General features: G+C 36.7%; 1 protein-coding gene across 1 annotated transcript in view; it reads right to left on the bottom strand.

Annotated features, from left to right (window-relative positions):
* The window catches only part of NCAM2 (neural cell adhesion molecule 2), a 256,638-nt gene extending 229,622 nt beyond the window's left edge, over nt 1–27,016 (bottom strand). The window contains exon 1 of the mRNA XM_062575312.1: nt 26,909–27,016. Within this exon, the coding sequence (XP_062431296.1) occupies nt 26,909–27,016 (108 nt within the window). The remainder of the gene's footprint in view (nt 1–26,908) is intronic.
* Nucleotides 27,017–27,861: the final 845 nt, after the last annotated feature.

Below are 27,861 nucleotides of genomic sequence, written 5' to 3'. Positions count from 1 at the left end.
TGGTTGTTAAATAAATCTCCTGGATTTTGTTATTTTTTTCTTTAGTAAATGCACATGAAAATTACCATGGTGTGTCTGAAATTCTGAGTACATTTGGAAGTGGTTAACTTCAAAAGGAAGGTGTCTTCTTTCTGTTCCTGTATACTGCTTTACCTAAAAATTTCTGAGATAGCTGTCCTCTTCTCTTTTTCAGCTTTCATGGGAGGGAGGGGATTTCTCCCCAGAGTTTAAGTCATATCCACACTACAAGATTCTGTCTCAAGCTGAAAGAATTATTCACAGCTCCTGGATGCAGGATGCTTACTGATAAAGAAATTATCACAGGACAGTACAATAATCTAGAATGGAAGGGACCTCAGTAGGTCTCTAGTCCAACCTCCTGCTCTAAGGGTCATCTGAGTCATGCACTCAGCTCAAGTTGCACAACGCTTTATTCAGTCAAGTTTTGAAAAACTCCAAGGATGGAAACAGCACAGCTTCTCAAGGCAATCTGTTCCACTACCTGTGTCCTCATGGAGAAATTTTCTCTTTTCTGCAGAGCTGCTCTGCACCCAGTCAGTTCCCAGTTGGCTGTATTGTCAGGGGTTTTATTTGCATGAGACATTACGAATTTCATGAGGATCCTTCTGGTCCAACCTGTCTAGGTTTCTCTGGATAGCAGCCCTGCTCTGCCATCTGATATCCCCCTGCTCAATTTTGTGTCACCTGCCAACCTGATAATAGTGCACTCAGTCACCTCCTCCAGGGCACTGTCTGTCTTTCTGGGACAGACTCCCGCAATACTGCACTTCCAGGTAGAGTATGACCCATTAGCCACTAACCTCTGAGCCAAATCATCCGATCGGTTCTCTATGCATCCAGTTGCTCTACCAGTCCAGACCACAATGTCCTAACTTAGATATAATTGCATAGCTTACAGCTTTCCCTAAGTTTTTCCAGTCACATATGAGGGCAGAATTGGGGAAGAGGAGAGCAGAAATATCACTTATTTTGGGAAAGGTTCCTTAGTCCCTTCAGGAATCAGTGATATATTAGTAGCTTCCAATCACCCACCACTCAAACAGAGAGAAGGAAGTCAGGTGACAATCCTGTTGTCATCTGTCATTTTCAAAGCAAATTTGAGTTCACTTTTGAAATTCAATTGCATCACTTTATGAAACAATTTTACTGAAACTGCTTTATCACTTACAATAATGATAGTTTTTATTTCGGCCTGGTTTTAGCAACATGGTAAATATGGGCCACCATGCTTTGACTATCTTGCCTTTTAATCTTTTACTTTATTTGATAGTTATTCCTTTGAGCTTAAGCAAAACTAGCATCTCTTACTACTATCATATTAAAAGTATGCTGTTTCAGAAACAGTATCAGATTTGTACTATGCAATTTAGGCTATCTGGGGCATACGTTCTGTTAGTTAATATGTCTTTGTCATACACTACTTGGGCAGCTAGCATGTTTATACACAGGTTAACTTTGATGATTTTTACCCTCATATCTTTAGATCTAAGAACAAGTACATATACAAAATGCAAATTCCTACAGCCTAACTTCCTTCTTGATTGTCATGTACTTTCCAAATAGTCCTGTTCTATAGTGTTCTAAAGATTAACAGCAACGTATATTTATGAAGTGCATCAGTGAGAACAAATTCACTTGCTTTAACTAGCTTTCCAACACTGGACAGAATCAGTTAAAAATCAGTATTTTATTTCAGTAGCATTTATCAATATCAAAATAGGACTAAACGTTTTAGTTCTTATGCGGACACTGGACAAAGGAAGGACAAAAATAGCACAAAAAATTATACAAGTGCAGAGAAGTGCAGAAAAAGTAATACCCACATAGTCTCTTATCATGTCATAACAGGGTGTCCTGGTAGCAAACAGAAGATCATGAACTGCATTAAAGGGGACACAGTTAGTTGGAAATGATTACTGACTGGTTCCAAATATTTAAGAGACATCTGGATAATATGCTGAGAAGTGCATGAGAAGGGAGTCCCTACACACACATGCTGTTGTCAGCAACACAAGCTGACATAGCTGGCAACAATTTTAATTACCATGTTTTCTTCTAATAAAACAGCAAAACCCAACCTATGACTTAATAAATGTGACATACTGCAACTTGCACTGTAACAGAAGATTATGTCATTGCCTACCTAGATAACCATGTTACAAACTGGAAAACCTGCAGCAAGAGGGGTCGTCTTTTGCCCACATTTACGTATCAGTGAACGAGAAAATTTATTAGGCCTTTACACAATTTTCACAAAAGAAATAACATATCCACCAAAAACAAAAAACTAGAAAGCATATGCAGTAAAAGAATGATGCCATTAAACAGCTGAATAGTAAACATCAATTATGCTAATTTTGAATGATAATGAATGCTAAATCTGGTAGCATTTATTCACAACAAATAAATTCTGAGAAAAAAAATAAGACTAGAGGCACAGGTGAACCTTCACGCTCATATAGTCACACTGCTTCTTTTGAAACTATGGTGCTAAAACTAACTATGCAATAACTGAAGTGGGCATTAATGAAGGTCTGAACAAACAAAAAAAGTCTAACCTCTTCCCCCCTCAAGTCCTCACATATCGGAACTACTGGAACTCATACAGTGATGTCTCTTCAATATATGCCTGTAAACACGTGTGTTCATGGGACAACTAATCAGATATTACTGGTTATTTCATTTACCACTACCTGTACTTCTGCCAGGTTTTCCAATTACATGCCGGAAATTTGCTCTTAGGTGAGTCCAGGCAAGAGATCAGTGACGGTGACCAGAAAGGAGAAATTAGGATGAAAGGAGACACTAAAAAGATGAAAAATATCTTAGTTTCCTTCTATCTCTTCTATTTAGTATCATTCCAAACACGATTTTTTTTTAACTCTTCATTAAGTTTAGCACCATCCTGTAGCATTTATTGTCAACAAAATATTCTTCATTTGAGAAATTATTTCCCTTTTCCTCTGGCCGAGGATCTGACTGCAGAGGTGACAGCCTTAGCCGTTCTTCAGCTAAACACATGGATGATGTACACATTCCAGAAGGTTATGAATGAAGACATTTACTCAGCAGTTCATGTAACTGTAAGCACATCATACCTGTGCTCAGTACAGTATTTTTTCAGACAGCTACTTATGTAAATTAAAAAAAGATACTTCCAATCATCAAATGGATCCAGGTGATGACGCTATGTAAAATCTCTTTCTTCTGTCCATCTGTTTTGGGAGCATACAACCCACACAGTCCTAGGATGCTGCTTGTAAAGTTAACTATCCTACAGTTTTACATTAAAGACTGACTCATTATACTACAGAGAAAGTATCTCTCAAAAAGGCTTCCCAAATGAGTACAAATTTTCTGCCAAAAAATAAGAGTTCCTGAACATTACAATAAAATGTTGAAAATCTCTAAAAGCCACTGGTACTGATGTGTTTAATCAATTTCTCTGTACTTGTTATGTTTGGATAAGGAAAATATAATAAAAGTGTTAAATACAGCCATGCAGACTTTGTCCATTTGCAAATTATTATGCAAAGAGATGACAACACCAACTGTGGGAATACAAGGCTCATTTCTGACTTACCATCCAAAAAAAATCTTTAGTAAAAATTTCCCTGTGTTTTCCATCATGTTAGACATAAGCCTGTATTAAGCATAAGAAAATTAAACATAATCAGACAAGTTATGATCTTAGAAAGAGAAATTGCAAACTAGGCTGAGGGAAAAACACAAACTCAATAGCCTTCCCTTTGCATATATACACCAACTTTATCAATCAAAAAGAAACAGTTCAGTAAAACCTTCTCCCATGAACTTCACTTAGATTTGAGCAACAGGACACAGTTATCTTTACCAATCTACTAAGAGCAAATTTAAGTACATAAGAGAGTTCTCCAGATTCTCCTATTTCCTTTCTTAAATGGATGTTATGGTTATCCCCTCTTAAGAATTCTCTTCAAGTTTATATACATCTAATTTGTGTGTTTGCTTGTCCACTGTTTCTCCCTGAACAGTAAGTGTTCTATTCAAGCTCATGAAGTTTAATTTCAGTTGTGCTAACTACAGCATAAATAGCATCAACGAATACTTTTTAATTTTGTTCTGATAATAGAAAGAAAAAAAGAGAAAAAAAAACCCATTCTACTGCCATCTTTCTGGACTTCAAATAAAATGAAATACTTTGAGTAGCTTGCCTGGATCAGTAGGATCCATTTCAAGACAATTACTGCAAATCTCTATGCATCTTCATACTATCACAATCCCATTTTCTCATGAAATACTTTTGTAGTTGCAAAGTTTTCTTTAGATTTGTTATTAGAATGTAAACCTTCAAAACCTAGTCCAATAAGAATGAGAGCACTTCACAGGCTAAGAAAAACTTAATAAATCAGAGTCATCTAAGCATGCACTTTTTCTGAAAAATTTAGGAACAATCAAGTTGTATTTTGACCTTGTATAATGCAGTTTATGTCAACTTCAGATAAATTAAGTTTCAGGTTGGAAAGAATAAAGAATAAACAGCTGTATACTGTTTAGTTACTGATTTTAGGACAAAATTTTAAAATGTTTAAATCTTAAGAAAAAAGACAAGATTTTAAATTGGTGTCTAGAAGATTCACATGGGTCAGTTAGTGGGTATCCAGTTTGATTCAACTTAAAGAGAAGCTCAGAAAACTCTAAGAATAGATTCATGAACAATCAAGACCTTTGAGATTTACTCATCTTAGTAACTGAACTCAATAAGCTAGTCTTTAGGAGCTAATAATTAGGCCGTTTCTTATCCTGCATTGATATAAATTGAAGCATTACCAGGTTTTAGTAGATGCAATTCAATTATTTGCCTGTCCATGCTAAAAGATTTTTTTCATGTCAAACACTATATATGTGATATATGAATGAGCTGTAGTAATATCAGTTAGGTCTTTAACAATGAACAAAAATCTTTTCAAATCAATTGCAAATCTGTAAAGATTATTTTTCAAAAAAGGAGAAGACTTAAATAATCTTTGTTCTATGTAAAGAAATCAAATCATGATCTATATGACAACAACATTCAAAAAAAAATAAAATTGTAAGAAGGAATATGTCAATAATAATGATTTTTATTAGAGGCCTATATAACATGGGCTATAAACAAAGTCACGTCAATAAGGTAGAGGGAAGAGGATAAGTCCCATTGCCAATCTAGTTCTCATGAAATATTGCCTTTGCCTCATATTTACCGAATGCCAAAAGGAAAAGAGTCTCACAGTGTTAATACTGTTTGCAAAAAAAGCTAGCACAGCTTAATTTTACTCATTAATTTTTTTAAATAGTTTTACTTTTTATTTTAAGTTATCTGATTTGAATGAACAACTGTTATTACTTAAACAAAAGTCTTTAGTGAAACTACTGAAGTCAGCCTAGGCACAGTACTACACAAAGCAACCTCCACAGAAATGATGTTCTATAACAATATTACTATAAGCCACATAAAATAGCTTTATGACTTCTATAGTAGCATCCTGACGTTTTTAATGAAAATTACATAGAAAGCATATACAAAAAAAGAAGCTTTAGAGGAAATATGTTTTATCTTTGCTATTTATAACTTACATAGACAAAAAAAAAAAAAATAAAGCAAGAAACCTGTAATTTTTGTATAACAATATTTTAGATTTTGTATACGCTCTGTATTTTTTCTCTAATTTGTTTTATAAAATAAAATAAATCTAAAACATAAGCATACAATAAAAGCTACTTATAGCTGTAAATGGCAGATCAGTGCCTAAGGGTTTATATAAAGTACCTGAGAATCAGTAGTTAAAACACAACTGAAGCCCTCTTATTGTGGGTGCTTGTCCTGTGAAGAGAAATGAAAACAGTGTTCCCCATCATTTTAACAAGCTTCCAAAAGCAAAAGTCTCCCAGTGGAGATTTTTTGATTCCACTTCAAATACTCTTTGCCACAGTCACCAGCTTCGCACCCACTCTTTGCACACTCATGTTTCAAGGGAAGTTATATGCAACAGTCACCTGCCGCACCTATATTCTTCATGCAGCTCTGGCGGTTAGCACAGCTTGTAGAGGGAAATAGTGAAAATAACGGGGTTAATCCTCTTAGGCTCTCTCCACAGACAATCCAGAAAGGCTCCTCTAAAGGGGAGTTAAGGACATGAGACCACCAAGCGGTATCCTGTCGGTCTTAACTAAAGACGGTGCCTAACTTATCCTTGCTAGATTAAGGACAGCCTTTGTGCTCCCAGCTGTCTCCTCATGCCTTCTCCCAACGCTTGGTGATTAGCACTGACTAGCACAGTTAATGACAAACAAACAGAGAAAGGAAGTGTATTCTCTCTGCGGATGTCTAAAGGCTAGAGAACTAGAAGTGTGATTTTATTATAAATTAAGCAGAGTTGATGATACTTTCATCATTTTGCTAGGAGGGGAAAAAAAACGGTTTTAAGGCACTAAATTTCCAGCAAGGAAGTTAACTTTTGATGCTAACATTCAAAATGTAATTTCTGAAAGCTTATGCTCAACTGCTAAATTGCTACCACTCAGTTTTTCCCTAAAACATTTCTTTAGGAAGCTCCACAAATGTCTGCTGAAATAATGAAAATGAATACATCCACAGTCTCATGAGCAAGAATTGAGGCACAAAAATGCCATCAGTAGTAAAGCTGTATTTAAGAATCCCAGTGGACAGAAATCTAGAGACATTCCTAAATATATAAAGGAAGTAGAAAAGCTTAAGTAATACAGATTTAAAACAAATACAGAAGATTTAAATTTACTGTGCATATCATGATGATTTAATAATTTAGTAGGAAAATACAGTCATATTCAAGCACAACAGTCACCCACAAAAGAAACACAATTGCAATGTATCTCTCCAGCCACAGAATTACTGAACACACAGAAATTTAACCCCTGTGTGCCCTTCCTCCATCTCTTGATTTTCACAGGGTTACAATGATAGGGGCACAAAGACACCTGTGTATGTGTATATATATATACATATATACACTGTATACGTATATATATATACACACAAACCTCTGTTTGTGTGTGTGTGTGTGTGTGTGTGTGTGTGTATTTGTGTACATATATATATACACACATATACAGGTTTCTTTATACCCCTGTATCTCTCTCTCTCTATATATACATATGTATACACACACATATACAGGTGTGTGTACATATATATACATGTGTGTGTGCGTATATGTGTGTATATACATATTTATGTATATATACATATATATGTGTGTGTGTGTTATTCAAGAAGAAGAAAAGCTATTTCTGTTCTCACTCCCAAGGTAAATACACATAAATAGCATACAGTCTCAAATGAGAAGGAAAAATCAGTCAGCTACTCAGAAAGGACTAACCTTTCACCTAGAATATACTACAGATATATTACTATGAAATTAATATGTACTATAAAATAATAAATGTATACTTATTTTAGAAAGGGGCAACAAAACTTAAAATATTTCTTTCAGGATTGTTGGGGGTAGAACATAGTAGTCAAAGGAAGACTTTATATCTGAATGCACAACTGTTTTCAATGAAAATAAATGTGTAAAAGTTCTCATTATTTGCTTACAGAAGTATACCCAAACACTACCTTGAAGAGTTTACAGTTTAAAATGATAAAATCAAGATTGCGGGACTGAAGTCTAGAATACTATATTATCCGGAGAATATAAAATGTTAGTTAGGGAAAAGCTCAAAATGGAAGGGAGAGGAGAGAAAATACAGTATGAAAAAGAGTCAGAATGGAGGGAGTTTGGTGAGAACAGGAGTAGAAGTAACAAAAAAGGTGATATAATAGAGACAAAAAAAGCAATCAGCAACAAATAATGAAGTAGTACAGAAGCAAGAGTAAACACTACATTTTAATTTTTTATTCATTTTATGTGTTGAAGTATCCCTTTATTTGTCAAAAAGAGTCTTGTTTGTAAACAAACAAATAACAAATTTTTATATCCTTTTATCTTCTACACCAGTATCTTATAAAAACTTCAAGATGTGATGGTAATGACCATAGCTAAATGTCTCTCATTTAAGTTTATTCACTTTGAAACTGCCAATTGTACATAAAAAATCCGAGATGAATATTTTCAGAAGTTACTGGGTTCTTAACATAACGGGAAATGGGAGCATCATCTTGCATTACCAACGTAAATTTCCTGATACACCAGATAACCATCCACATTATTATTATCCTAAACTAACCAACATCTACTTTTGTCACTTGCATTCTCACTAAAAGCCTATTTTAGAATCTTACTTGGCTGGTAATTAATAATCTCCCTTCTAATTTCCAGCCACATTAACTCTTGGCAACTCACTATCCTTTTATTAAATTTTGTCTTTCCTTCTGTAATAGGGAGCAGTCATATTTAAACCTAATATTCAGCTTACTAAGTTAAACAACCTAGGTTGCTGTCTACTTCAACAGGTTGGGTTGGATGGGCTCCAGACTACTTGAAGTGGGATGTGAACCAGTCTGTCTGAACGGTGAAGGCACATTAGATTAGCGTTCTGCCTGAGAAAATAAATGGGATGAAATCACTCACTTGTGCACATTCAAAGAGACATCCCTTTGGGTTGTTCTCACATGACATGTTCTCTGCTACTCTGACATTTTTCTAGTGGCCTCCCTCTTCCCTATCTGCTCTAGTCTTCTTAAACCCTGTCATCTGAAACATGATGACTAGGACGGAGGCAAGGATTCCACAGGAGGTCTTGTCGGGGCTTTACAGGAAGGCTGTAAGAGATGAGGAATGACTACCACCAACACCACCAACAAACAAAAACAGAAAACAGAAACAACAAAAACAAAACCCCCACCCAAACAAACAACTAAGCATATACTAAATCAGGGTGAGATCAACCCAAAGATTTCACCAAAGTACTGGACACACAAATACTGAACATCTGAATGTTTTTTAACAATAAGACTCTAAAAATCACTTCTAGTGATTTTCTCTCTCAAAGCATGCAATGTTTCTGACAGAGGTCTTCTGTAAAGCACTGGAGACAGTAATATTAGGGGGAAAAAAGTATCTATTCCTATCATTTCTTACTTTATGGTCTAATCACAGTATTACTTTCCTAACGTCACAGCTTTCCATACGCAAGTGAAAAATAAAAGAGTCTAGATGCCTGTGCAGTTCCACATATTAAACTGAAAATGCTGCACTGATATCAAAATTCCACTCCAAATCATACCCAGAACATTACGGATTTGTACATGTTCCTTTCCCAAACAATTTTTTTTTATTATTTTTCCATAATACTAACGCGGTACCATCTGTCTGGTGCCCAGGCCAAAGTATTTTTTTTTTTTCCTTTACTGCAATACAGTTGAATGTTGAATGAACTGGTGTATAAAGAAGTATTTTTGCCCTCAGGAATAAAGCACAGTGCGCTTGTTTGGTGTATGCTATGAGTTGTCTCACATCAGTTATGTAAGAAGGGCTCTTTTCAGTGAGGCTACTTACATCAGCACCTTGTCTTCAGAAGTGACAAGAAACAAATCTCTCAGAAAGAAGAGAAGAATATGCAAACATATATTGTCACTTCCTCAGCATATCCACAGTGAGCAACTATAATACAGGGGCTTTCTGAAGTAGCACCTACACACTTAATCATGAAAAGTATGGTTGTGTCAGAAGGAGAAAACAGTATTTGGTATACAGGTGTTTGTATTAAAACACATTGGAAATAGTGTTGCAGTACCACAATGAGCATTTCTATCATGGAAAAGTTCATTCCATCCAGCTGCCTCTGAAATGTTAGTACAGAGCGAATTACAGACACTTTTTATCTAACTCATTTCACACTATTTTTTTTTTTTTTTTGAGGAAATATATTCCAGTAAGTGACAGTAAGCCTGACATGAGTATGCCTGGCAGATTCCTTTATCTTTCCGAAAACAAGCAAGAATATAATTTTAATATTATGTGACAAAGGGATGACTCCTTAGATCTCACTGCCACGAATATATTAAAAAAAAAAAATCTCAGACATAATGATGTAAACTAGGAAATTTATCATCTAATGTAGAGATAATTTGAGATAAAGATCCCTCAAGCAAAGTGTAGTTTGATTAATGATGGCAAACAGGGATTCAGACATGGCAGGTCATGCTTAACTAACCTTCTGAAGTTCTTCGAAAACATTACTGTTGTGCTAAACAAAGAAAATTCAACGAATCTGGTATGCTTAGATTTTCAAGGAGCACTTGACAAGGTTTCTCATAACTGATTAATGGCTAAGCTAACATCCATGAAATAGAAAATAAAAGAGTTCTAAACATGAAGTAGATTTTAAAAAGTGTGAGGTGTGGAAAAAACAGTGACAACCAAATTATCCACTGAATTTTGAGTTTCTGGAATCTGCTTGTTCTGAAATATACGTCAGGATACATAAATGGTCAAGCCCCAATCGTGATAGATGTGAATTACATTATAAAGTAGTATTAGTAATTCACCGTATTAAGCACTATTAGTCAGTATTAGTAATTTATCTAATATTAGTGAGCCTAAAACCTCTCCAGACAGTCTGCAAAAATTACATTAGAATTTAAGTCAGAGTAGAACTGGGAACAATGACATGAAATTCAGAGGACTGCTTCTAAAACTGAATCTAGCAGTTGGGAAGTATATTTAAATATGCATACCCAAGAAAACATGACACCAACTACCACTGTCTGAGTGATGGAAATACTGTAACACTTCTATTCAAAGAAATACATTTGAGAAATGTATACAAGGAAGCTGAAGATTTGCTATCGTTGATTTATTTTATGTACATCACTGCCAACTCCAACAATGCCAATATCACATCCATTCTCCTGCTCTGCAAGAAGCAAAGATTAAGCCAAGTGGAGTGATGAGATCACAAGCTAGAAGATACAGCTTCTCTTCAATACACAGCTTTCATCACGGAAAACCGAAGATTTAAATTCTTTCTTCTCTTTACTTTTGCAATTTTTTCATGAGTGTTTTGAAGACTGGAGACAGCTCCAAACAGATCAGTTAGTAGATATTTGGGAACTGATATACATTAACTTATCACAGATAAAATATTCATCATACAGAATAAAACACTGAGTTAGAGGACAAAAAAGTGAATTTGAAGGCCTCATAGATATGAAAAAGGAAAAGCATTCAGAATGCAAACACAGCATAGGAATGTGGAGTTAGAAGTAATTCATTTTGCCAGATTGACATTTTTCAGTTCCTCAACCTATTTTTTTCTTATGATCTGAGTCATTAATAACAATGTAAGAAAGCACAGATTTTGTGTTAATATATCCTTTTTTATTCATTCATGATCTCATGTAGACTACAGACATGAAAATTCAGTAAAAAGGATGAAGCTAGTCAAATCAAGATAAGCTCTGCTCCTTGCTCTCAAGTTGGCAGCTGCTATCAACTGGCTATGGATGAATGCAAATATGTTAATGGAAATGGAGGAATTTATATCTAGAAAATTTATATGTTGAGAACCAGATCTGGAGCCCAGAAGAAAAGGGAGAAGGTAGGAGATCAGCAAGCAGTAAGAATGGTAAGAGAGAAATCTGCAACACATGGCATCTTATTAGACTAAATGACAAAAATTTGAGAGCGTATTTGAGATCGGGTATCTGATCTACAATATATTCCTCATAGTTAACATATGCATGTTTTTAAAAAGCATCTTAGGTGGTATCTTGCAGATACCTTAGAACTCTTATAAAGGACCCTTAACAGCAAATGGTCTTGACCTCTCCCAGATTAAAACATTATTTAAAATATTGATGCTCTAGCATACTATAGGGTTTTCCTATACTGTCTCAGAAAAACTATTACACTGAAAAATGTCAATGAAAATACTGACCAGATACATTTGTTGAAAGGTAAAATGGGACATTCCCACAAAGGAAACTAAGAAGCGGCCGTGTATACTGGAGATCTACAAAGGCCATAGCAGCTTCTTCTCTGTGGTGAAACGGAGGGAGTAGGGTTCAGCCTCTGCCTCCTTTGTAATACAAAGTCATGGTCCTTGTCTTGACACCAAATAACATATGCTTTTTTTAAAGGACTGAGTTTCTCTCTCAACCTTCCTGAAACCTCCTTTGGCATATATCCTAAAATGTTTTTGTCAACAGTATGACTAGGCACTTTTAAGAGAACATATTTTTGATTATAGAAGCATCTGATAATGAGAACAAAGGATAAAAATTCAAAACAGGAAATACAAGAGTAAAAGATCTCCTAGCTCTTCCCCTTTGCCAAACCTTCATTTGATGAGACTCTCACATACAAGCAAATATACAGAAAAAGTATTAAAGATGCATAAGAGGAAAGATGAGAATCTTTAACAGCTAGCAGAATAGTCAGGTATCATATCTTTTAAAAGTTAATTGCACTTTAAATCTGCCTCAATGAAGGTAGTAAAAGTTCCCTTTATAATGAATGCATCTTGACTAGTTTTACGGTCTTGTTTCATAATGAACTCAAGTACAACCGTCTGCTACATGCAGTATGGCTCAGCACTACTCAGTGAAAAAAAAAATGCTTTGAGAACGGAAAACTATAAAAAGTTTGTAGCTAGACATCTTTCCCCATCACTTTTGCTAATGTTCTACAGTTTGGCTGAGGCAAAACTCCCACTAACATCAAATTTATATGGAGAGCCCTTGTATAACTATTTTTTACACAGGATGTGGCCTTGGTGACATACCTGTTTTATACTACATTCATCAAAAAAATTGTCGTAACAGGCAAAATAAAACAAAAAACCCCCAAAGATGAACATGCATAATATAATACCAGCACACGCTGAAACAAACTTCCTCTCTACAGCATCAAAGAAAAGGAATATAAATTTACCTATTGCAACAGTAATGATGATTCTGGTTCCCACTACTAGGCAATGAAAAAACTTAAAAGGCCAGTTTCTCTTACCATGGTGTGATACTTTTCATCTTTAGAAAACTTCTTCAAATCTCTCTTGAAAGCTTTCTTCTTTAGAAGCTTCTTTGTAAAAGTTGTATGTAAGTGAAATAAAAACCCAGCAGACACAGATAATACTTTGTTTTAAAGGATTTTTTCAAGATGCTGCTTAAAGACCGTAAAAGCCTATGATATATAAATGTTACTTAAAAACCCAAAAGAAAGTTCAATTAGGGAAAAAAATAACCTTAAAAACTTATTTCTGTGACCCTCTGCATGGCTTTTCATTGGCTTGCATGTGACTGTTGTACAACTACATACATTTCCCCATTCATTTTTTAACATTTTACTTATTGGATGAGTCCAAGCAACAAAAGCAGTAAAAAAGTAAGTCATGAGACCATCTGGTGAAAATCAGTAAATAACTGCACTTTAGGATATATAATACTACCATAAGGACTATGTAACTGTAATCTCAGCATTCTTGATCTAACAGGAACCAAAAAATGAGGTCTTTATTTGGATAGATTAAAAATAAACAAAAGTAATCCATTCTCCTTGCCCCTGTTTTTTTTTCCCAAATAGAAAAATATCAGACATTTAATTTAGCTCTGTGAGAAATAATATAAAACAAAAATATATAAAATGGATAAACAGATAAAATATATAAAGAGAGGAATATAAAAATATATAAAAGAAGGCTTCACACACAAGAACAATTTAACTACCATGAAACAAACTGCAGGTCAAAAATTGGTGAAGGATAATTCTCAAAAAGTGCCTGTAAAAGCTTTTTATTCTTATGAATGATCAAAAAAAACCCCATTAGATACTTTTTCCTGTGAATAATATGAATAAAATGCTTTGTTGTGTCACTTGTTAATACTTTCATGTATGTATGAATATGTATTTTAATAGCATATCTAATCTGATTTTACTGCAAAAAATCAATTCCTTCTTTGACACTTCTCTATAATTTCTGATCTATCAGTGGGAATGAAATTAGTAATTTTGCTAAGAATTTTCCTCCTGTTTACATTCAGTTGAAATAGTCTGCATGCTTAAGCTTTCATACAGTTGAGTAACATTTATCCTCAATAAAAATACTCTGTAGCTGGTAAAATCCATTTGTTTTCTAATTAAAATCATAAATCATTCCTTGGGTATAATGAGAATAAAGTTTTTCAGATCTATCACCAGTTTTGAACTGAATAAAATTAGATAAGTGGGGAGGGTAGGAGAATCTGCCTTTCCTTTTTGTTTAACTTAAAAGTTTAATGAGATCGCTAGGATTTCTAAAATTGGAAAGGAAAAAAAAATTATTACATATTCTTCAATGAAAAAAAAAAGGCACAGTTCCCCACTGCAACCACTGCTACACTCCCAGCATACAGTGCAATAAAGACAACACAGGTAAAGGAATTTACAAGGTCTGAAGAAAGTCCTCCAAACTTCAAGAATATCTGCTGGAACCACTTTACTTCACTCTGGGACTTTACTCCTGTTCCAGCACTATGAGATGCTGCGCTCTCTCTTCCACTGCTTACGTGCTCTTTGTATCAGTTTGATGCTCTCGTGCAGAGTCAGTATTCAGTAAGATTAGCTATATTAAAAAATTCCGTTACACCTGGCTAAATCCATGAGGAAAACAGCAATTTGGTTATATCCTTGCAAAAAGAGACCAAAATGATTTAAGGGTACAGAACATGCTGTATGTCTGACTGCAGCAGTCAATGAAAAAGGTCATACCGCAAACTGCAATCAGCTACATGCAGAGTGCGCAATCAGCCTGTGCTTTCTACCAACTGATCCATTGCACCAGGTTACGTAAGTATTATTTTCACATTCGTTCAGCCAGCAAGGACACCACTGCTTTTGACCACAGAACGTGTAATTTATGTGCTTCCTGTTTAGTTAAGCTACTTTGTTATTGCATCAAATTATCTACTTAGATGTGTACAGATTGTGTGTCACTTCAGTACGGCTCTGCTCTTCTGTTACTCCTGAAGACCAGTGTCATAGGCTCTTTTTCCCTTTACAGTTCTATTCTAATACATAGTGTTAGCTTTCACAAAACATTACAAAATCCTTCGGGGCGTACACAGTAGTATGGGTCTCTTTTAATGTGCTACAGATGGGGGGGATTCACTTGCCTACACACAGCATTTCAAATGACCGACGGTATCCCACCTGGCCTCCAGACGCTGCATCAGAGGGCCGTGGTTCTCCTGCCTGCCCTATGTCTTATAGATATGTCTCAGTTATCTTACAGGACCCAGAATATTAGGTATTTTTTGTTTAGACCAGATGAACCTACCATTTCTGAAACTAGCTTAGCTTTTTTATTGAGATGACCTTCCCAAAATCAATTCTGTTCAGAAAACATGCTACAGAATGAATAAATATATATAAAGAACGAAACCTCAAATTTAGTCACACCTGTCAGTAAGACTTAAATGAATTCATTCAGACAATCACCAACATCGTCTAAATAGTAATTGCTTTGGGTTAAGAAAAAAGTATTTTTTATTATTTCAAATGAACACAAACCAAAGGAAAACTGGTTTAAATCATTTAAACTCCTTACTCCTACCATGGGGACTTTTCATTATATTACAGCTGTAAGTATCATTAAAATTGTAGGCTATACATTGTTTTAAATATTACTGCTATATTCAGCAGTTGTCATCATTCTTAATGGGAAGAGCTTGTGATATTTGCTAGATATGACATTTCTCTCCTAACACATTTATACCATACGTAACCTAATGCACTCTTGTAGACCTCTCCTAATAAACTAATACACTATACATTTCTCTCCATACACTTATTCATAAATCTTGTTTATGCAGGGACAACAAAAGACTTGCATATTTCACTTAAAATTTTTGAATTCTGATAACGATTATCATTGTTTTCTAGTACCATGTCTTTATTATTAATATTAAAAGATCTATATGAAGGTGGTCCTGCACCAAACACATTTATAAGAACAAAAAGGCAAGAGATTAACAAACTTAGAAAACTGAAGAGCTTCCAAATAAGTCTCTCTTCTCCCAAAAGAAGCTGAACCACAAGCTTAGTAAGTTGTGATGACGCAGACACTGTTAAAACATTTAAAAGATAAAGAATTTTAATCTGATAGTTTTCACATATTTTCATTAGTAGCTTGATGGATCAATGAAAGTGTTACCAAAGGAGAGGGAAGTGGAGAATTTTCTTCAAGCTATAAATATAATTTAATTTAGGTATCAAACAACTGTTACCATAACCACTGGATGGTGAACAAACCTTTCTAAAAGCAATAAACTTATAAATCCTGTTGAAGAAGAACAACAAAACTACTTTATGAGCGAAAAGATAGTACAGCTGTCAGGTATCAATGTCTGCTCACAAAAGTCTTCCACGTTAGCATTCACAGTTCATGACAAAATCAATAAAACTTTCAGAATGTAACACTGAGTTTAACTGGCCAAATACAGGTAAAGCACAAATACTCTGCATAAAAATACTTATCTAAATATGGTATATAACTGACCAGTTGGAGGGAAGGAGACAGTTTAGCAACGTGACCAAAACTTCACTGTAAGTTAACTTTATTTCAAGACCCTATTAAGTTAAGGTTGAACAGCTTGAACTGGCTTGATTGACATACTCGACACATTGAAAGTTAGAAAATTTCAGCTACAGCTGCAGAACTGAAAAAATATCTAGTAAAGCCTGATTTATAAGAAATTATAAAAGGAATTTCAGCAGCTCAGTTTAGACTTCCTAAAGACAGAAGAAGGAACCGTTCTTAACTGAAGATTTCAGAACGACTTGAACAAAACTTTCTCAGAAGAGTTATTTTCATAGACATACAAAAATCATGGAGGGACTGATGTGCTTGTGAAGTGCTTTGCTGTTAGTGCCATAAATTGGTTTCGTATCATGTGAGTAGCCCATTTCATTACCAGAAGAAATCATTTTGATGAAATCTTCAAAGTTAAGCTTATGTTCTAAAAGGCTCTACAATATATCAAGAGATGATTAATCAGACTTACACATCTGGTATGCTACCAACAAAAACAATTTATCACTACCAAATTCTGAAATAATTTTAACTGAATATTACCAAAATACACATAGTCCTGGTGGAAATCGCTAGGCATCAAGGATTTTGATTCAACAAGACATAGTTGGGATGGGGTGCATGCGATTAGCCTACTTACACTGTATGACAGACACTTCATATTTCTCCTCCATCACCTCCTGATGCTTATATTTTACAACAGAATCAAACAATTTAGTGTATATAGTATTAGATGACTGTACATAAAGAATAGGAGAGAAAGGGTGATTGGTATGCATAAATTCATGTTGAATCACATATTAGTCCCTAGTGCTGAGAACATATCAAGTAACAACTGACATCATAGAATATTAAAATGGTATTTATTTTGACAAATTTTTTCATTACAACTCATGATGCAAAAGAAATTTTGTATGCAAAGACTATATAAACATAACTTGAGATAGCTACCCACTCATTAAAAGCCAAAATCAGTTACCAATAATTTTATATAGTAGTGAAGTGGCTTCTAATGTAATCTGAAATTACTAAAAAATATTCTCAAACCATAAAATATTTGTAATATATATATTACATGAATCTTATATTCTGTATTTTGCATTAGAAGTTTTCATTTTAAATATAGGGCAATCCAATTTGTAGGCATATAATCTGCATGGCTAGTATAAACATATATATAATTTATACTTAGGCTACAGAACATGCATTTGGGGAAATGGAAGTCAACAGAAAAAGCAGCATAGTTCTATATATCCAATTGGATTATAAAATGTTACACAGGAGGTTTATAAAACATCCTAGCTGAGCTACATGAATTTAATCTTAATTTTACATGCAAAGTTTTAATAAAAACATTAGAAAAGTGTTATAGCATAAGCTAACTGCCCCCAAAATACCTACTGTAAATTGACTATCAGCTGTTATCACATTTATCAGCTGTTTAAGATGTTTATACCTGTGGGCTTCATCAAAATAGTTTGCATTACACTATTGAAATCATTTTCCTGCATCACTCTGGTTTCTTTCTCTAGAAACCACTGCATATGCAGAACACTGGAATGAAGACAGATACTGAGTTTACTGCAGTGATTTTTACCTGTCCCCAACTGGCATGTAAGCCAAAATTGATATATTTCACCTTAAGTAGACAAACTAAGCTCTACCAATTGCCGCTTTTATCACCCCCTTTCAATTATGAGTAGTTGTTCTCTAACAAAGCCGAATAAACAATAGTCCTAGACAGTTTCAACTTTATCACAGCAATGAAAAAACATTTCAGAAAGAAGAAAAAACATTGCAGTAAGCTTTTAACCACTGTTTGACCATAACAACAAAGAAAAAAAAAAGCACCACCACACCAAAAGTGAAGCAGAAACACTTAGGATTTAGAGACACCACACAGGGTAGGCATAGCTTTTTCTAATCACAATCTTCAAATTCAAAAACCTTTGACAACTGCAGGCTGGTTAGCACCACATTAAAAAAAAAAAAAAACACAGAAACAGCAAAGAAGTAGTGGCAGATAGATCATCATAATGACTTTAACCTTGCTTCTCCCTTCACAATACAACAATTGCATATACTCTGTGTGTAGAAATTCTTTTCAGAAGCAGGAAATGTGGATTTCAAACTTTTCATTTAAAGGGGAATTTCTGTGCTAGATAAAGGTCTCTCACTTCACTTTTCTGCCTCGCATACCACTTCCTCCTCTGCCTATGACGTTTGATGTTTTCAGTGACAGCAGCACTCCTTTTAAGTAGACGTTAAAGTTAGGTGGGTTTTTTTTTGTTTTGTTTTGTTTTGTTTTGTTTTTTTGTATTTTACAAGGCTGGTCCTTCACCCTATTTTCTGGTCAGCTTGTCTACTCTCTTATTTTAATTCCTCACCCTTGGCTGTCCAACCATACTTCTTCACTGTCTGAAAAAGTAATCTATTGCTGCATCATATGTCCAAATGGAAACACACTGAAAAACAGGTTATTGTGCTAGAGATAACATTTTTTTCATTATTCTAATGAACAGGATTATTTAAATTCTCAATAAAAATATAAATAGTACCTGTATTTAGAGAAGGACCTTAATGTTTTAAGTCTACCGAAGCAAAAATAAACTGCAACTTCTAATCATCTTTAAACACTGAAGAAAAGAAAGAAAAGGGGAGAATTAAAAAAACTATGTTAGTACAAAAAGTGATATTGTACCTTAAGTATAATAAAAACAATCTAAAAGATAATACATAGTGAATGTGCTTGTATTTAATCTTTAAAAATTGACTTGTACAGATTTTTCCAATCACAGTATCAGACAGAGTATCTATCTTTAAAATAGATCAACAGATTGTTATACTAGGATGCTATAGTTAATAAAAAAATAAATAAATCAACAGTTATTTTCAAAGAGACAAGAATAATTTCTTCACCAAACTCTTTGGCTATAAATACTAATCCCAGAACACTGCTGTGGAGGACAACAAACTGGGCTAGAATTGATAAACCAACCAGTTTTTGGACCAGTAAGGTTTGTTTCTTTATTAAAGATGTGGATGTCGAGAGAGAGTACATTCTCAGGCAAGTTTGTGAATGACACCTCATTAGAAGTAGCAGTCAGTAGGCTGAAAGGCCGGGCTGCTCTTCAGAAGGACATAGGTGGGTTTGAAAAGTAGGCTGACAGAAACCTCATGAAATTCAACGAAGGAATCTGGGATAGACAAACCAACCTCAAACAACAGTAAAAAATGGGGGCAAAACGCCTGACGAGCAGCTTTGCAGAAAAGACCTGGGGGCTCTGGTGGCAATCTGAAGAGGAGTCAGCAGTGTGCCCAACTACATCTGGGACTGCATTAGCAAAAGTGTAGCCAGCAGGTCCCCAGTACAAGAAAGACATGAACATACTGGAGTAGTTTCAGTGGAGGACAACCAAGATGGTGACAGGGCTGAAACACATGATAAACAAGGAGATATTTGTTCAGCCTTAAAAGAAGGCTAAGAGGAGAAACAAACCAACTTGCACCAATACAGGTATATTTTTCCCCTGGTGCATCTACTACTTTCATTACATATGGGCAGTAGAATCTGGTGTTTAAAGTCTCTGGGATAGGTACCCAGGGAGAAAATGCAAACTGCAGATGTTCGGACTATCAACTAAAGAAACATAGGACAAATTGTCTGAAAAAAAGCTGTGTTTCAAAACACCTTCTCTAAAATGAATGCAGTAAAATGTGCATTAACAACAGAATTTATACCACCAAGTCATTTAGAAACAATTCAGTTCTGCAGTACTCATCCAAAGATTCTACAGTTTTAGAAACCGTTTTTTATTGAATACAATTTATATTTTCCCATTTTTTTCATTCGTCATGTTTGCTTTGGAACAGAAACATGGTGTTTACAAGCATCTGATTAAATCATCATCATAAGAATAATCAAAAGAAACAGGTGTTCTCTAAAGCAGGAAAATTCCATTTTTATGAAAAACATGTATTAAGCAATATAGAAAAAAATGAAAAATGCAAAAAACATCCAAAATACATCTGTATGCCTGTGCCCTGGAGCTTCTAGAGAATGTTATTAAAAAGTGTTTCCTTGTGCTCTGAAATGAAAATAGATAAAGGGAGCATTCCTGGGAACTCTCAGGCTCATTTCTACCTTCCACTATTAAGAATTTTTTAACTAGCTATTTACCCAATGGTGCTGGTGATTAATGGTTTTTGATAATCCTTCATACATAAGCTGTATTCAGTAGCACATGTTTTAGCATTTTTATTACTGGACTGCCTTCTGAGGGTTCCAGAAAGCCCAGTGAGGCACACAGCCTTCCCTATACTGCCCCATACCAATGCAGAAGCTGCCTGAGCCTTCCTCAAAAAAAAAAAAAAAAAAAAAAAAGAAAAGAAAAAAAAGAAAGAAGAAGAAAAAAAGAAGAAAAAAAGAGACAGTAAGAAACAGATTGTAGAAACCACCCTGATCCTGACTCACCCAATGAGGCCTAATTACTCTTCACATCTCATTTTCCCCTCATGAGACTTCTGTTTTCATAAAAGTGTTCCCTTGCACATTTTTTCCTCCAAGTAACTAGAAGATACTAGTGTACCACAAAAAGTAGATTTTATAGAAGTACTGTATGTATGTAAAGTATCGTCATGACAAAGGAAGGACCGCAAAAAAAAATTATTGTTTCCAAATTCCCTTAATAGCAGAGCATTTGACTTGATTCAGTAAAGCAGATAAAGCTTCTTTCCCCTTTGATTACAGATCTTCCCTTTTCCTGCTTCCAGCTTTAGGCTTTGATCTAGAAGTTCTCTATACAAATGTGAAGTTCAGTGAAAAAAAATGCTTATTTCTGTTTTAATTGAATTTTTGTCATCTTTGTTACTGTTCATTTAGGACATGATCATGAGAAACTATCATTCAGATAGCACAGCACCCATATGCATTCCTGGGAACTAATGATATAGAAAGAGAATATATTCAGATCCACAGTGCTTACGGTGAATTTGAATCTACGGATAGATTTTTTTTTTCTTTTCCTTTTTCTTTTGATTTAGTTTAACAGCCTTGTCTTTTAAATACATTATACTAAAGGTCAAATGTACCTAATGTATACCTCACACAAAATATTTTATGTTAAACATTAACAGGTATCTTAATTGATAGCAAGCATGCTTGCATGCCAGAAAATTTTGCCTAAACATCTCAGAATTTTTCAAGACTTGACTTGTTGATACTATCAGTTTTAGAGCAGAAATTATGATTATACAGTTGTCAGTTCCACACAGCTTACATCCAAATTGGCTGATCTCCACTGCATGTGCAAAATGTATGGATCTTTTTTTCCTCTAAAAAAAATTGTGTTTTCTTAATAGTCCATGCTCCAGATCTTCCATTTTCTACTACTTCTCATCTACTTATGCAGGTTTATCTCCAGGTGCAATAATGTACAGATCTAGATCAAAGGTCTGCATCATCCATGTCTTCCAGTCAAATTTCCTGCCAGGCAGCTAAAAATTCAGCATCTTGTAATCCCTTCAAAAGATTCTCTGACATGTTTTTCAAACAGCTATTTGTGAATAAAGAATTTGATATCAAATAATGTGTGTGACATATACAGTAACTAGCAGCAAGATCATGAGCTATGGAATTGTTTCAGAACTATTTCTCAGCATCATAGCCTATATTAAAAAAATGATCTAAGAAAAATTGGCTTTTTTTCTGTCTTATACAGTTGAATTCTCAAGTTCATTACAAGTACTCTGATACTATCAGATTATCCTTATTTATTGTTGCTAAAAAACACAACGCTGCTGGCTTTGATTATTGCAGAGATACACCAGACATAGCTAGTCTGAAAATAACAGGAGGGATAAGCCTTCTATCTTGGATTGCAAGGATGGGTACCTGCAGTAGGTCTGATCAAAACAGAGAGTGGAGGACTAGAAAGAAGGGACGGCAAGGTGCCTGAAAGCACGCATTGTGTTTTTTTAGCAAAAGCTGGAAGTCTCACTAGAAAGAACTCAAAAAGTTCAAAATAAAAACTCAACAACAAAATAGAAGCTTCTATGGCTTCTAAAAGTTTTTTTAAGAGTAACTTTTTTCTTTATTTACCATAATCAAAGCAGAAGAAAAGAGGCACTCAGGGAGCATAAGCAGATGGGGAATAGTTAAAAATAGAAGATCTAGATCACGGAATAAAAAGGAAATAAAAGCAGATAAATCCTCAAGATCACACAGATACAAAAAAGAACAAGTTGTGGCTACCTCTTTTGTTTCTCCATCCAACATCACTTTTACAGCACATATAGTTGGAATAATTATGTAACTTATGAAAGAAAGAAAGAAGAAACTATAGTGTTGAACAGCTGCAATTTAAATTCCTCTTCATGTAAGAAAGTCTGAAATCAGTGTTGCTATTAAAAAGATTCCCACATATAATCAATATTTCAAGAAAAAAGAGACTAGGAAAGGTATGTCCACGAATGACACTCTCAATAAACTATAGGGCAAATTTCTTGTTCTGGTAGCATGAGATTAAACTTCAGGATACTTTTGTAATACATACAGCTTTATTTATTTATTTATTTGGAAGGTCAAGTGAAGAGAGTTTCCTTGGGTTTTATTTTAATCTTTTCTTCTGCCAATCTGACAGCAAAGCAAATGAAAAACTCCAAGGCAATCTACATGGAATAAACTATTGGTCAGATTCTTCTTGGAGTTAAAATGAAGCTTGAAAAACAAAATTAAATTCAGTCTCTATGAATAATCAGCATATTTATTGGAGACAAAACTATTTTTACTAGGGATAGTAATATTGCAAAAAATATCATGGAAAAAATTATAAGTTTTTGGAAAAGTCAAGCTTTATGGTAACAATTCCAACTATTACATGACATTACACCAAGGATGAACTTGGTCCTTCTTCTTCTGAATTGCAGAGATGTTGTTTGTGTTTGTTAGTAGTTCACATAAGAAATTAATGTAACAGGAAAGAATGCTCCTATTTTCTGAGAGAATGATTTAAAGCTTTACGATCTAAAGCATTTTATTACCTCACTCCTGCTAGAAGGAAAAAGTCACACTGGTAGAAACATTCCCATATATTAGTTATTTAAAATTTCCATTTTCATTTAGAGGCCAATTTTTAATAATTTCTAGCCAAATATTCAGCTCTGCTAATGAAGTTGCCGATTTGAGAATTGTTCAGTCGTTATATTGTATGACAGTTAACAGCTGTGAGCAGCTAAAATTACTAGAATTTAAACAATATTGGGGATACAAAAAAGAAAAAAATGTATTGAACAGTAGGACATCCATTTAAAAAAAAAGGCAAAAATTTAATGCTTTGTTGCAGCCTACCATAAGAATGTCACCTATTATCTTTTAAGAGTGGCGCGTTGTACCTACAAGTCTGTGACCACAAAGCAGGCAAGAGAGTCAGATACCAGCGGTGAGAGACACTCAAGGTTCATAAGGGGTTAAACAGGGTGGGTTGAATAAAGGACTTACACTACAAGCTGCATGGAGGGGAGCCCCAGGAACTGCATAGAGGGGTCACCAATAGAGATGTGCCTCACCTCGAGGCACAAGTCAGATGCACAGGTTGGACTCAACTGGTTGTGCCTAAGAGGCCCTTACATCTACTATTTCCTTATCTCAGCCGTGCTAACCTTGAGAAACTACTGTTCAGGAAGCAGCTAGATGTTGTTGACAAAACAGAATATGCCTGCCTGACCCTGATGGGAATTTGGTCAGGGCGTAGTTTCACACACTGGGCCTGCTACCACGTACTCTGTAGGTCACTGACTCCTCGCCAGATCTTCCACAGGTGTTCTCACTACATTCCCTGAGAGAGAGGGCATATTAGTGCCACCAGTTTGTGGACAAAGTTCAAACAAGCCTCTTTAGTATTAGCCTAACAGCTAAAGTGTGCAAGCAACTAACTCATAGGGAACATATATATTTCTGTATATAGTAAATTGTAGCATGTATGTATACAGAAATAATCAGCATAATGCATTTTCCCCATAGTCCTAAATTCAATAGCTGTGACAACTGTCACTGCTAGAGATTGTCCTGTGCTGACTCTCCGTACTTTATATCATGCAATACTTCAAGCAGGCTCTTTATCTTGTGGACACTGAATTTGATGTGCTCACTGCAGTTCTGTCAGTGTCCTAACCACCCTCTCTGTGCAAGGCTCAGATGGAGAGCAGCAATGTCGTGGCTCCATTCGGCAGATTCACCAAGTCACGGTTCTCTGGGCAACAGTCCCCTAAAGGGGACATAGACTGGGACACTTTTCCCTTCAGTTAGTACCAGGGGGGTGTCTCCTGGCCCATCAACAAGGATTTCCCTTTCTGATTGTTCAGGATTAGCTGGATCATGCACCAACACAACACGCCCTATAGACTCAAACCCACCTGGTTGCTGAGTGGGTTGCAATTAATCTACTAGTGGGGACCTCTATCCACTCATGAACCAGTTGGGCTATTTGATCTCCCCGTGTACATCACAGGCGATGGGATCTGGTGTGACAGATAGCAACCTTCACTTCTTCAAGACAGTCTGTATCAATGATGTCTGCAATGACACCCACCTTCTGGAAAGCTAAACTATTATAGGACGCCACATGATCATAACACCCTTAAGATATGGTGACTGGCAACCCCACACTCAGAAGATGGTGGCTCTCTGGTTCCAGGGTTATTTCTTTGCGTGGCAGTTGCAGACCCAACCCTGCACTGCTGGGCACGGCTCACCTTGGGAAGCAAGCTTTGCAGTTCATCCATTGCACTCTAAACACACACAGTGTCATGGCCACTCCATGGATTCACCTTTGAAACAAGCATACTAGATAGAGCTACAGAGTAGGAAGTCATTGAGGCAGGTAGTTGCCTGGCAAATGTTTTTGCTCCAACCTGTGAAGGTATCAGTAGGGGACAGTTTGCACCAGCTGCTCTTTGAATAGACCATTTATTCACTCTATCAATCCTGCTCCTCATGGATGGTAGAGTACGTGATATGTCCAAGTTATTCCTTGCTCTCCGGCCCAAATCTGAATGTCGCTCCCGGTAAAATGAATGCCTTGATCATTTTGGACTTCCACCAGGGATCCATGTAATCCAATCAAATTTTCTAATGCCTTAATGGCATGAGTCGGGGTAGCTGCAGCACATCAGTGGGTGTACAGCAGATCAGAGCAGGTATCTGCAGTGGTCAGGACTTACCTGTGGGGCTGCCTCTCTGGCAGGGATCCAATACAATTCATTTGCCACACCTCCCCAGGCTTCTGCCCTCTGCGGATATAATGCTTTTTGGTCTGCACCCACTGTGGAGCTGGGCGGGTACAACAGGGGCAACACTGCCTGGCCTGTTTGCGTGCAGCTGGCAGCTGCCCCTCTGTGTATGCTCCCAGTGGGGCAGACAGTGCCACCAGTCTCACCCCGAGCTCTCCTGGCTACTCATCGCGCTGCCCCTCCTCTGTGGGCTATGCACTGCTCCAGCTGAAGCTATAGCCACTGCTTGAGCAGCTCTGAACTGGTTTACCATCCACCTCCTGCCATGGTATGCTGGTTTGCAGCAGGTCTCAGAATATAGTGCTGTACCTCACTCTTTTTTTTTTCTTTCACATTTATCCTCTTTTTTTCCAGCTTCCTACCTCTGCTAACAGAGAATGCTTCTGCTAACTGAGATAGTGCTGTAATGTCCCCCACCATACCAGCTCTCCCCTCCAATCACAGGTAACACTACGGCTTTAAGATGGGGAGCGGCAGTTCGCAGCATCTTAGTCCAGATGATTTTGCTCATAGAGACCTAATCTGGTCCCATAAACTCAGGGGACCAAATTCCAGACATCATCCCCAGTTGCCACAGCTATTTATCCCTACTACGATAGTAGCCCGCTCAGTGAGCCCATCATCAACGTCCATCGGAGTCAGCAATTTTAATTGTGCGGCACCCAGCACCCACTCTGTCAGGGAGGGGGAAACCTTTGGGTTTTGCTGCTACATGGTTCAAGGGGTGTTGTGCAGCTTGGGATCCTGGCGCAGCGCCCCATCCTATCAAGCTCCTCTCTAGGAAAACGAACTGCCTCTGCCCTGTCATCCTATAACCCTAACAGCCACTCTAACAACCCTTCACAGTGCTGCTGCCTATAGCGTCCCTGCATATCTTGCAGCTCTGATGCTTTAAAATGACAAGTAGTTGTGATCCCTTGCAGACTGGCTGCATTTGGTTGAGAAGGACATGACTCTGACACCAGTCAGGCAGCTGCCTCCCCCGCAGGCTTTGTGTCTCAGCTCATTGGAGCCCCAGATGTTTCTATCCCAAGTTTCTGGATCCCAATCTGCTTTTCACAGCAATGCGTGCACACCAGGCACCTCTCACCACCTCCTGCCACTGCCAGCATTTTGTGGTGCAGGTGGCCAGGACAGCACGTTGCTGCTCCAGCTTCTCAGCTTCATCCATGGATGCAATTGCAACCTCCCGGGTCATTTATCGAGCCTCCTTAGCAGCTTCAAGATCACCTTCCAACTGCCTAACTTGCTGGCACTGTGTTATCAGCACTTTCTCCAGGGTGCAAAGCGCAGTCAGAAAGATCCACCCCAGATCCCATGCTGCCTTTCAGGCCACTAGCCCCTTTTTCTTTTTTTCCAGCTGGAGCTTGGAAGCCAGTTCCCTGAGCTGCTCTGGGGAAACCCCAGGGCCAATCTCTAGCCTCTGGCTATGCTGCGGGGGCAACACACTCCGCCAACATGCAAGCCATGTGTGTCCACATACCGTAGCAGACCACCCAAGAATGTGGCTCACTCTCTCTCCCCCTTGTCCTTTCACCCCCAAACAGGAACGTCCACACCAGTATCCCACCGACTACACCAAATGTGACTGCAAGGTAGGCAAGAAGGGGTCGGACAGCAGCGGTGAAAGATACTCAAGGTTCATAAGGGGTTAAACAGGGTGGGTTGAATAAAGGACTTACACTACAAGCTGCATGGAGGGGAGCCCCAGGAACTGCATAGAGGGGTCACCAATAGAGATGTGCCTCACCTCGAGGCACAAGTCAGATGCACAGGTTGGACTCAACTGGTTGTGCCTAAGAGGCCCTTACATCTACTATTTCCTTATCTCAGCCGTGCTAACCTTGAGAAACTACTGTTCAGGAAGCAGCTAGATGTTGTTGACAAAACAGAATATGCCTGCCTGACCCTGATGGGAATTTGGTCAGGGCGTAATTTCACATGCTGGGCCTGCTACCATGTACTCTGTAGGTCACTGACTCCTCACCAGACCTTCTGCAGGTGTTCTCACTGCAAGAGGGTATTCTTGTGCAGCTTAAATTT

This window comes from Rhea pennata, chromosome 1 (assembly GCF_028389875.1).
Source record: "Rhea pennata isolate bPtePen1 chromosome 1, bPtePen1.pri, whole genome shotgun sequence".
Taxonomy (NCBI): domain Eukaryota; kingdom Metazoa; phylum Chordata; class Aves; order Rheiformes; family Rheidae; genus Rhea; species Rhea pennata.
Note: the sequence above shows the minus strand (reverse complement) of the source record. Positions and strands in the feature narration are given on the sequence as shown.